At 37.8% G+C, this 12,768-nt stretch overlaps 1 protein-coding gene and 1 long non-coding RNA gene across 2 annotated transcripts in view; one reads left to right on the forward strand and one right to left on the reverse strand.

The window, feature by feature from the left end:
* LOC109321712 overlaps nucleotides 1-12,768 on the reverse strand; it is a 28,817-nt gene that overhangs the window by 8,996 nt on the left and 7,053 nt on the right. The window lies entirely within an intron of this gene.
* Nucleotides 1-12,768, forward strand: part of UNC79 (unc-79 homolog (C. elegans)) — a 185,361-nt gene that overhangs the window by 5,757 nt on the left and 166,836 nt on the right. Inside the window, exons 2-4 of the mRNA XM_019552446.1 lie at nucleotides 1,340-1,460; nucleotides 7,996-8,300; nucleotides 10,540-10,710. Of these exons, the coding sequence (XP_019407991.1) occupies nucleotides 1,340-1,460; nucleotides 7,996-8,300; nucleotides 10,540-10,710 (597 nt within the window). The remainder of the gene's footprint in view (nucleotides 1-1,339; nucleotides 1,461-7,995; nucleotides 8,301-10,539; nucleotides 10,711-12,768) is intronic.

Consider the following 12,768-nt stretch of genomic DNA (forward strand, 5'->3'; position numbering starts at 1 on the left):
ACACACACACACACACACACACACACACACACACACACACACACACACACACACACTTTGGTTAGTCTGGAAGGTACAGATCTACCTTGCCTTCTACTTGACTTCAAACTAACACTGCTTAGGAGACAGCACCAGTGGTAGTACACTCGATGGGCAGTATTAAGGTATCTCTCCAGAGATCCAGAAGTGTAAATTCTAGCCTTGCTCTGGACTCATGCTGAAGATTGGCTCTTGTTGACCCGCTTGTCAATAGGTACCTGGTAATTAAAGCTGGGGAGTCAAAGACCCTTGGATAGTTGCATTTTTTTTATGTGTTTTTGACTATATAAACTAGTTTGCCTAAACTAGGTTAGCCCACAGGACCCTTCTTGTGAATGGACCTTTGTGGAGTACTCATATGCTACAGTGAAGAGAGTCATAGAAAAAACAGTGATGACATTACTAATCTTTTCAGAATGGGTTTGAATCATGTGGCATCATTAATGCACACGACAAAAGATTTAACTGCTGCTCATTCAGGGGGCACTATGCATCAGGCAAACTGTATGATGTGTGAGTCATGTGGAAGTAGCAGCACATCAACACACAGTGAAAGATTGTGTCACAATGCATACATGCAAAGGGGTTAATTTAATGGTTCAATATTAACTCTTACTTAAATACTTGATTTGTAACTCTCACTTAAATGCTTGACTTTAACATTATTGTAACATGACACAAAATTCCCAGCCTGTTCTATTGTCATCATGTCCTAATGGTAAACAATCACAGATGGAGTTACTTTCTTCTGATACTGAACAAGGAACTTAATTAGAATAAGGAAAAACACGATTACTTATGAAGTCACTATTTCTGCTCTGCAATGCTTTTGCTCTGAACCTTTCCTGATCCTTACACATCCACTCACACCACTGCTTAAGTGTATTGTCTAGAGCAAATGACTTAGCTGTGTATGCCTTAGGTTATAATTCTGTAAATTGACTGTAGTCATACTTGTCTACCTCATGTGGGTAATGTGTGACCTAATGAATCATTACTTACAAATAAACCTAAAAATCTTTGAAGACTCTGGAGAAGTTCAACGTATTTTTTGACTACTTAACACAATGTAGATCTAAAACAGGTTAGAAAAGTGTTCACTGCATTTCCTGTTTTCCTTTTTTCCCTTCTGATTTTGGAGTATAGGCAAAATGTAAAGACTATAGAGACTTGCCTGTTAGTTATAGCTTCGTTGCTGGATTTTAACAATCCAATAATGGTAGAAAACTGCTCTGATTTCCTGATAACCGGAATTAAGCTAATTTGAAGTTTCTGTGTTTTTGTTATTTACTTCATTTAGTTGCTTCCAAGATCCGCTACCTACAGGAATATCATAACCGTGTTCTTCACAACATTTATCCTGTACCCTCAGGAACTGACATTGCAAATACTCTGAAATACTTTTCTCAGACCTTATTAAGGTAAGTTTTAACTTATGTTATCAAAGAAAAAAATAATTATTAGGGGGTACTTATTGATTTCTTCTTGGTTAATGGATCTAATGGATCAATGTTCAACCAGAATGAGTCAGAGCTCAATTTGATAGAAAACTATGGTGTAAACAAATATCTTCAGCGGCTGTTGCCCAATTTGCCCAGTTGAGCTGCTTACTGAGTGGCTGATTCTAAAACAAAACTTGGTTGATTACATATTTGCTTGGCCCTCCTCTAGGTTTAGCTGACTGTACACATGTGCAAAACCCAGGCGTAGAGGAGGTTATTATGGATAGCATTTCACAAGTTCATGACTGTGACCTCCCTGACCATTCTAATGCTTTAGGGACCTAGAGCAGGGGTGGCCAACCTGAGCCTGAGAAGGAGCCAGAATTTAGCACTGTACATTGCCAAAGACCCACAGTAATATGTAATAATGTGACATAATGGCTATGGAAGCTGGTCACCCTGTGCTTGTGCAAAGATTCAAGGAGTCACATATTAACTTCTGAAGAGCCTCATGTGGCTCCAGAGCCACCGGTTGGCCAACCCTGACCTAGAGGAATGAATCAGAGCAGCAGAATGAGGGTTTTAGGTGCCCCATAATCCATAGGGCTTTCAAGTCTGGATTTTGGTTCAGCCCATTGTAGGGATGAGGATAAAATCTGAATGAAGTCAACAGATCAGGGTTGCTCTAAGCAGGGGGTTTGATTTGGTCCCACTCTCTAGTTGTAATATATATACATTAATAAATGCAATGTGTAAATTAGAGAAAAGGTTTAGGTAGGCAATGCTACCTTCCAACATACTATGGAGAATCTTATGGTAGGCATGGGATTACAAGAGGAACATGTTTTGTATTCCAGTTTTCCCACAATTTAACTTACTGGATTCATTGGCCTAAAATTTCAGTGGCCTTAAGGTGGCTTCTTATATTGCAGGTGTAGTTTTTGTGCCTGTGTCTTATCTGACAAAATATGTCAAGCCCAGAAACTTGTATTTGTGAGCTAGAGCTGCATTTGTTTATATAACAACAGTACTTAATGTACACCTGGCAAAATATGCACGTTTCAGTTTCAGTGGCTGATTTGAAAATGTGGCCATTTGTATTATTTTGGAGAGTGGAAATATCAACATAAAAGATATTTTTGGTTGGTTTTAACAAGCAAGCAATTAAATCTGAATGCTTAGTTCACCTAGTACATTCAGAGGCCAGGACATTCAACAACACTCTCGTTAAGAGGGAAATACATATGTAGGTGTGCTTCTTATCAGCAGAGTCCTTGCTGGCTGCAACCTTTCAGGAGCTCTGATTATATTTCAGGTTCCTCTTTTGCAAGAACAGATTCATTTACTTGGCATGGATTTTATTTAGAGTGATAACAAACATGTATATGCTTTCAGGGTCCTTTTAAGACCGATGAATGGAATGAAGTTCAATCATTAATTGAACATTCAACTCCTTAGTAAAAACAAAAGATATTTAAAGGACATTGAGACTAGGTAGGAAATGTGGAAGTAGTTCCACATCAGCCAATTTTTGTTCATTCAAACAACAACAAAAAATACAGATTCAAAAACTGTATCCAGGGCTTTGTGCAACCAAACAGCCTTTATCTAAGATTCATGTCTTCCCAAGCTGTGTAGCCTTACACGTTGTTTTTGAGTCTAAGCATATGTTCCCCATTTTGACTTTAAATAGTGACTTGCCCAATACTGTTCTCAGGACAATTCTTGTGCGTACTGACAGCCATGGAATTGGAATTTACAGCCAAGAAAAGGCACAAACATTTTCCTTCTGTGTTGCCTGAGCCTGGACTCAGAATTCGTTCAGAAGGCTATATATTGATAGAAAATTCCTCATGCTTGATGAACATGCAGGTTTCTAGAGTGAATGAAACTGCTTCAGCTTAATAGGCTATAAAAGCAGAACTCAGAAGTATACAGTTACTCCACCAGGTAACAATTGCACGTAGCCTCTTAATATTCCATGCTAGAGACTGGACTAAACCAAAACCCCAATACTAAACACTCTGATTTGTATAGGAGTTGAGGTGGCAGCTAATACATCAATCTGGATGTAATTTTCACAAATAGCTTCTTCCTTTAAAATGGGCCAGTCAGAATCTTGAACATTTTCAAAGTTAGGACACATCAGAAAGCCAAACCTGGATGCAGGTTCAGATTTCATAAATAGCCAGTGTCCTTACAGCAGGCTAATTCAGAGCTCCTTGACATCTGAGGTGTTTGAAAAAGGGGATGATTTTGAGGCCTGTGGTGTGAGCCCACCATAACTGCATAAACAGTTTCAGGCTGAAAGAGGAGGAAGGTAAAAAAACCTTACCTACAGTTAGGGTGGCAGGCAGAAAGAAGGGAGCTCTTAGCTTACGTAGGCAGGTCCCATTTTGGGATTACAAGTAGGCTGACCCCAAATAAACAACACTTCAAGAGCCTGGTTTGCTCAGGGTCTTGTTCAAAATTTTCTTTAAACATCTTTCATCCCCAGGGCCAGATTAATACTTTGGCAAATTAGGCATATGCCTAGGGCCGTATGTGAAGAAGGGGCACAGTTGTGCTTATTTTACATATTATAATTATTTAATGAAAAAAGTGGGGACCCACGAGTTTGTTTGCCTATGGCCCACTAGAGGGTTAATCCAGCGCTGTTCATCCCAATCCTTCTTTCCACCTCTCCCATCAGGATGCTGACGCACAGTCTAGCTGTCAGTGGTACAAAGCCATCAAGTTATGAACAGGAAGAGAATACAAGGAATCTGGGCTGCTAAGGGAATACTAATTGGGAATGGGAAAACCTGCCAATGACCTCCAGGGACTTTAGATCAGGTCCTCGAACTGCCACTTTTGATAAGATTGCTATTTTTTTGCAGAATGGTTTGGAACACTTTCCAGAGCTCTGAGTGGGTATTCTTAGTTGGTATTCTCTTGGCAGCTCATGAATGGCAAAGATAAACATTTTATTGGGTCATGCATTTTCATTGTTGCTCTGTAGGGGACAGTTACACAATCAAATGAACCCTAATTTAGGACAGTAGGCCTCTGCAGATGTAGGTTTTTCAGCCCATTGTACCCTTTTGGCAATACAGTTTCTCTTTTGTGCTATAAGCCCACTGAGTTTGTTCTTCTGAGTGGGTAAGACCTACTGTTTTGGGTCATGTTTGTATCTGGTGCATCCACTGGCTTTAGTTTAGTTACACCAGTGATGAACTTGGTCCATCAAGTTGCACAGAGCTGGAATATGTCACAGGCTCAAGGGTGGGGGGCTGCAGAAGTGGTTATGGTTGAAAAAAATGAGGAATTTACTTTTTATGAATAAACATCACATAAAATCACCATACACAATGCATAAGACATTGATTCATTTAGCTCTTTCTTATTTTGTCTTTGAGCAGAAGCATTTCTTTACATTACAGCATGAATTTAAGTTTCATGCATTGCTCATTTCCAGCCTTTTTTTTCCCTTACTTGAGGATTAATCTAGAATTTAATAAACATCTAATAGAACACCTGCTTCTTTGTTGTTTTCTTGGAGAAAACTCCCCTTACATATTTCTTAATTATAGACAAAATACTTAACTTACATAATAGTTATTAACACACAAGATCTTTTAACTGTCTTTCTGTGAGTGGAGAGACACAATTTCTCTTGCATTATTTCTACAGAAACCACTTCCAGAAGGTAGTAATTTAGAGAATAGCTTTGCATCATGGGTGCTCAAACTTTGACCAGCTACATGGCAGTCTATGTTTATACTTTGCACTGCAGTATAGCAGCCAAATGAGCTCATCTGGGTACAGGAAGCAAGTGAAATGTGCGTAACTCTGAACAGTATAATTTTCCCTGTTTCTCAGTCTGTATGGGCCCTTGTGCTACCATGGCTAGATGTCATCTGGTACCTGGTACTTCGTACTTGGTTAGATCTAGCTTGTGTATCCCTGTGCCGCACTCTACTTCGTATATATACCCTGAGAGATGCCTTGGTATCTCATTTGCATACAATGGAGCAAATTCAGTATGGAGGTGTGGCTTGCAGACAGTCAAGATCCTAGCATGCAGTGCTCCATTTTGAGTAGGGAAGGAACCAAGTACAAAGGTCATATCTGAACTTAGAGCCCACATTTTCTAAGTTCAGGGGTAGTATTGGATCTCGAGTTTTGACTGGTACTATCAAAGAACTGGGGTCAGACAGTGATCCAGTCCCCAGAGAAGAGGGGGGTTGGAAGTGGGATTTTATTTATTTATTCATTTTTTAGATATATATCCCATCCTCTCCAATAAGCTTAGAGCAGGTTTAGTGAGATCTCCTCTCTATTCCTGAAATACGTAGGAGACCACCTTAAATAAGATGCAGAATTGTGTGCTGAGACCTATAGTGTCCATGGGCTGTACCTCCACATTATGGAAGAGGGACTGTAATGATGACCATTACAGTCTTGCACTCTCCAAAACAAGGATTTGTTAATAGTATAATATCCTTCATGGAAATATTGCCCTTGGGGAGTGATGCATTGAGAAGTGAAGCATCTGGAGCGATGGCTAGTTGGTAGACCCAGTAGGTAGCTAGGGCTGGAATATAATTTGATACCTTCACACCTCTAATCAAGAGTAGCAAAATTTAGCATATGAAAGTCAAGCAAACAAAAAAAATCTGAAAAATCTCAGGAATCAGCACTCTGATCATTCATTTTTAAAATAACAATAGATTATAGAAGACTTACTTATATGATTTCAATTATGCTGTCATGACAGTCTTATTTTCACTTTTCTTAGACTGGACATTGGGTAACAGAAACCAAAAGAATTTGACAGACCTATAAGGCACAATAAAAAAAGAAAAATAGTCATTAACTTTTTTGTAGGATAGATTATATCTGTATCTATATATCTGCTTACTTTAAGTGTCAGACAGGCCTGACTGAAGCCAGCTTTTCACAGACCTGTAACTGAAACAAATTCATTATCTATGGAAAATAAAAAAGGCCTTATCTTACAAACACATAAGCACAGGTATAACATTTTTGTGTGAGCCATTGCAATGACATCTAAAGGAGTAAAGGCACGTGTGTGCTTCAGTGTTTGTAAGACTGAGGCCTTATTACTTTACTGGGTGCATGGGATTTTCAAGAGTGCTCACCATTTACCTGACTCTGCTCTATTGAAGCCAATGGAGTTTAACATTACACTGCTATTTTACAAGTTTTAACACTGACTTCAATGAGAGTAAAATTAAGCCAAATAGTGAGAGCCCTTGGAGATTTTTCCCCTACAGGTACAGTACACATAAAACCAGTTGGTATATGGTTAAATATATTAAAAAGCATATTATACTTTTATAAGAACATGAAAAGGTTACCAGCTAACCACACAATACGTATCTATTGTCTGCATATCCAAAATACAGCTTTGTTGCTTAAGCAGCAACGTATTCTATTTTTAAAAAAATAATAATTATTTTTAAAAATTAGAATAACTGGTTTACAACAATTATAAAAAATGTAGCAAGCTTGTTTATTTTTCCCTCTATTTTGATTCCCACTAAATCTTTTTTATTTTTTAAATGATCTCTTCTTTAGTTTGTAGTGAGTTTTGTTGAATAATACCGTAAGTAGCCACAGGAATGTATGATGACACACTGTTGGATGTGCAGTTCTCTAACTGATCTTGCTTGCTTAGCCCTTAGATTTTGAAAGTGAATTCTTACCAAAAGAATGTTTGTATTCATAAAAGAAAATGGTGCCTCCCCACACATGGGCAAAATTAAAAGCACACATAAACAACCATTATCATTAGCTCACAAACATATGCTAAAGACCATCTACTATATATTATTTTATAGCTTTTCCAAATGTAGTTTAGTTAACATTTTAGAAATATTATATTATTTCTAAATCCATGTGCCTGTTTAAACTTCATTATCTCAAATGATACTGACGGAATGTCATGAAACAGTATCATATAATACATACAGACATTATTTTGATGCAATAAACATGTGATTTTTAAGACTATCTTAACAAACACACATGTTTATTCTTTGCTAAAACATGTTTCTGCAAGTGCCACACCTATTTTTTACAAGTTTTCAGTCACTTGGTTCAAAAGATCTTCCTGAAAAATATTTCCCAAAATCTTGTCCAAACAAAATCTCAAACTATTTTGATACAGCTATTTTTTTCATAGCAAGCACTTGAATTCCCAAATTTTGCCTAATTGTGAAACATGGGTAGGGCACTGAAACATGCATTTTTATATTTTTGCTCCTTATGAACCAGATAACACATGAGATGCAATGGAAATTTCCATAAATGGCAATTTTTAATTTTACTCTCTTGAAGCATGGAAGTGAATGGTTGCTAGATTTGCCAACACACTGGTATTGGTAGAGATTGCATCTTATGTGGAGTGTATCTGGTGTTTTATTATTTGTTTTATAGTGTCATTTCAATGTAATGTGCTGTTCTTTGTGTCTTTGTTGTCTCTTTTTTTTCTTTGTCCCCCCAACAGCATTTTGTCCCGCACAGGGAAGAAGGAGAATCAAGATGCCTCCAATTTGACAGTGCCCATGACCATGTGTCTTTTTCCTGTGCCATTCCCACTCACCCCATCTCTAAGACCACAGGTCAGTTCCATCAACCCTACTGTTACTCGCTCCCTCCTTTACAGCGTCCTGCGAGATGCTCCTTCTGAACGTGGCCAGCAAAGTCGTGATGCTCAGTTATCAGACTACCCATCATTGGACTATCAAGGACTTTACGTGACACTGGTGACTCTACTGGATCTAGTTCCCTTGCTACAACATGGTCAGCATGGTAAGCAGGTTTTTGAATACTTATCATACATTTAAATATATTGTTTTGCGTTGCTGAGTGAGTAGGTAAATAAAGTAATAGAGTTGGGGTTAAAATGGCCTGGATTAAGAACCTGAATCTGCTGGGATGTGTAGATTCAGGTTTTTGTTTTGATTCTCTTAAAAGGGTAAGGAATGTATATATAATGTAGATCTGGTTATTTGTAAAATGTGGATTTTGAAACTTATTACTGTTAACGGATGTGTGTGTTAGGATGGACTGTAAGTAAAGGAACAGAGATGGGCCTAACCTGTTATAGAATTTGAATTGGTTGCGGGGTGGCGGGAGTGCTAGATCAAGGATTTTAGCTTGCTTGCCTTCAAAGGCCTATTTGAAAAAGTGCATCTGGCTTTCTGGTTGAACTCTCAAGCCTGCTAATGTTCACAGATGTTCGGATCCAGGGGTATGGTGAGGCCCATCTCTGAATCATATGTCGTGTAGGTTTGCTGCTAGATTTTAATGGCATTTCAACAGTAATAAAGAGTTGTTTGAAAAGTCCCTGGAATGTTTATGAGGATTTTTTGTATAGTGCTTTGAATCAATTCATCACAAAAGTTCTGTGACTGAGTGACGTGTTGCTATTAATTACTGTGGTTAGTCAATTCCTCCCAGTGTTGAGTTTTGTGATCTGTGGTTATACTTGCTAAAAAGCAGAAGCCCTGTTTTTCCTGTCTCCTTATATCCACCATGACATCAGCGAGTATTAATTTTCCACTGAGACAGAGAATACTGATCCCCAGGCTTCTAAGTCCTTGTAAATATGCAAATGTAATTTTTCAAGAAAGATTTTCCTTTTGAATTTAGAATGATTTTTGTATGGAGTCTCATGTTTCGATTTCAACACAGTTGTAGAAAGAAATGGTATGATGTATATATACAATAAATTAAATTTTGCAATAAAACTTGTGATTTATTCCTTTCTCCAGCTTAGTAACAGCTCTAAAGGCATGTACAGTACCAGAATATTTTTAGTCCTTTTGGGAAAAAAAACAATGCTGTAATACTTGTAGCTAGGCAATTGTGTATATTGATCCTGCCACATTTTATTAGCTGGGCCATGTTGGATTTAGGGCCTGGCTGTGTAAGATGCTGAGCATCTACTGCCAGGGAGAAGAATGCTGTATGCTGCAGGATATGACCTTTGCATAGAGGTCATGTAAGGCGCACGGCAGTGGAATACATTGATAATTGTTAGACATGACATAGCATTTTTCATTTGTAAACTTTTCAATGCTTTACAAAGGTGGGTATAATTATTCCCATTTCACAGCTGGGGAACAGGCTGTCTAAGTGACTTGCTGAATGTCATAGGGTGAGTCATTAACAAATCAGCAGTGAATACCCATGAGTTGCAGCAGCTGCTGTTTAAGATACACAGGAGTCTTTAGACTGGATCAGACCTAAGGTCCATCGAGTCTAGTCTTCTGTCTTTAACAGTTGCCAGCACCAAGGGTTTCAGAAATGTGCAAGAACTACCCAGAGGTGGTTGTGGGATAATATGTCCCATCCATAAGTCTTCTTCTGACTTCTAGGACTTAGATATATTGGCTTGCATGTGGGTGTACAAGGTCACATTTTCCTTTCAACAATCTTGTTTTATTTAAATATAACAATTTTGCATACTCTGAATATCCCAGTACATATCCAATCCCTTTTAATGCTTGGCCTCAGTGACTTCCTGTGGAAAATAGTTTCCATGGTTTAATCCACTTTGTGTGAAAAATGCAGTTGCACTTTTCTCTCTGAGCCAGAATGGGACCAGCATCTCAGGCATTGCAAGGCTTCATATTTAGATTTGAGGTTCTGATTTCCTCTGGCTGTTAAAGATCCTTTTTACAAAAACAGTTCAAAGCACTGGTCACATTCTAACTCTGATATTTACATTCTCCCTCCCTAAATACACATCTCCACCCAGACAGATGTGCTGGTTTTACTGGGTATACTGTTCATCTTCCCTTTAAGCTGTTGCTGTCTGATGTTAAAACAGCTGCAACTTTCCACCTTGGGAGAGATGTCCTTAAATTGAGGGTCAAGTTGTTCCTGTGTGTTTTCCATCTATTATGTTGCAAAAGCAGTTTGGCGTAACTTAAATGTAAGCTATTATGATAGTTTTATAAACAATTCATAAACTGAGAAGTATGTCCTTTTGTATTTTTATTCTAATATTCTGATGCTCAGTTTATTTCCTTTTATTTGACAGATCTTGGACAGTCAATTTTTTACACAACCACATGTTTACTTCCTTTCCTAAATGATGATATTTTGAGTACTTTGCCCTATACAATGATTTCGACTTTAGCCACCTTTCCTCCATTTCTGCACAAGGATATTATAGAATATCTCAGCACATCCTTTCTGCCTATGGCTATATGTAAGTGGAACTCATTCATATTATATTTCAGAAAGAAGATTAGATTGTCATAATAATATTGGATCATAATTATCCATATTTGATTTGCCATGGAAATGTAATGGGTGTTAATCTACCTGCTGCACATGCAAAAATAATTCAATGTGACTATTTTTGTCAGGGGAAATATAGTCAATTGTATATTTTTCTTGACTTTACTTATTATGCCATGTTATTGGTTTTCTTTTGCATTTAAAGGGTGAAATTAAATATCTTAAGACAATATGCTATATACACAATGACAGAACTCCAACTGGGAAGAGTGGGAGTCCAGAAAATCAAACAAATGTACAGTATATTGTTTAAAAATGTAGATTCAGTGGCAGTATGTTTAACGTTTGCATTGGGACTAAATTTTGCCTTGGAACGCACATGAATGACTTCTGTCAGTATTACAGTATTGACAGAACTTGCATCGATCGATCTATCTATCTATCTGTCTATTTATCTGTCTGTCTATCTTGTACTAAATAATCATGCACGCTAGTGGAATCTGTTCTAGCTGTAATCACCAAGAATGAATCTGACAGATGGCTGTTTATCCTGTAAAGTATTTTATTGTATAAAGCCCAAATCCTTACAGGCGGGGCTAAGGACCATCCAAAGGACCAGCTATATCTCCAGCATTCATTTATATACCTGATAAATGCTCAATGACTTTTCAATAATGTCCGTGAATTTTCTATGTATCTTTTTCATGTTTCATAGATATGGGGATCAATGACTGTAGTAACAATAATTTACACCAGAAACAGAAAGAAATCTCATCTCTTTTCTGCACAATGGACTTTTATTTAATGATACAAACGACATATGCATTTGATTCTACACTATGGGGTATATGGAAACAAGTGTGGTCTAGAACCTCAGGAGGTCGGTCTGTCCTCTACTATTCCAGGCTCTGGAAGATCTTTGTGGTGGTACTTTAAGCAAGTCTGTGTTTTTCAGTTTCCATAGCTGTAAAATGAGTACAGTAATATTCCCATTGTGTATTATGAAGCTTAAATTAATAATTTTTTCTAAGATTTTTTGGCTTCTTGGATGGAAGGTCCTATAGAAGTGCAAGTATTTTTATTTTATTTATGAATATATATTATTTTCATTGTGGAGAAAAGAACATTTTTCACTATGCCCTTTAGTGCTTAATCTTGTCATCTATTAAAATGCATCTAATGTAGATCCTTTTATAGACTACTCTTCAAATGCTAAATTTTCTCAGTTCTCTGAAACAGTTCTGCAAACAATGCATTTGGTCAAATTCTCTATTTAACTAAATGGATTCAATCAGCTATTGACCTCAGTTGAAATTGCACCTGTGAAACTAACAGCAATATTTGACCCATTGCCTTTTTTCCAAATGACTTTGGTTAAATTGCTGTATAAACTGTCTGTGTGTCTTTCTCTTTTGTTCCTAATATTGCATGCTACTTTCTCTGTGTAGACTGTATTCTCAATGCTAGCCTGTATTCAGAACTGCTGCTGTGTGTACTTTGCAATCTAAGTTCCCACAAACAGATTGTGCCACAATAATTTGGGGATTGGTTTGAGCAGTGCCTAATTACTGGGATACTGACTTGGCAGAGACTAGTTCCAGCAGAACAGTAAATAAATTGGAGGTAATACTCTTGTGGCACGTACACTCAGGGGATTTAATTATATTTATTACGTGAGTTCTCCAGTCTGTGGGCCTGAACCTCTATAGTAGAGTGGTGAACTATTTCACAGCCTCTCTGCTATTGACCCTCACTGGCTTAAGTACCTCCTAATATCAAAAAAAGACTTTCCCAACAAGCCTTTCCCAGAATCCTACCTGATGATAACTACTTTCTCAACACTGCTTAGATCAGTGGTTCTCAACCTCTTTGGTCTCGCGGCACCCCTCACTGGACTTGAGAACCCTTCCATAACTTTTGTGGGTTGAGTGGCACTCAACTTCAAAAACTAATTAATATATTACAGTGCTTGTGGCCTTGCTGGGAAGTGGGGGCAGGGGATCTTTCAGGCAGGGCCAAGTCTGAG

Source organism: Crocodylus porosus, unplaced genomic scaffold, assembly GCF_001723895.1.
Source record: "Crocodylus porosus isolate Cpor-Errol unplaced genomic scaffold, CroPor_comp1, whole genome shotgun sequence".
Classification (NCBI taxonomy): Eukaryota; Metazoa; Chordata; order Crocodylia; family Crocodylidae; genus Crocodylus; species Crocodylus porosus.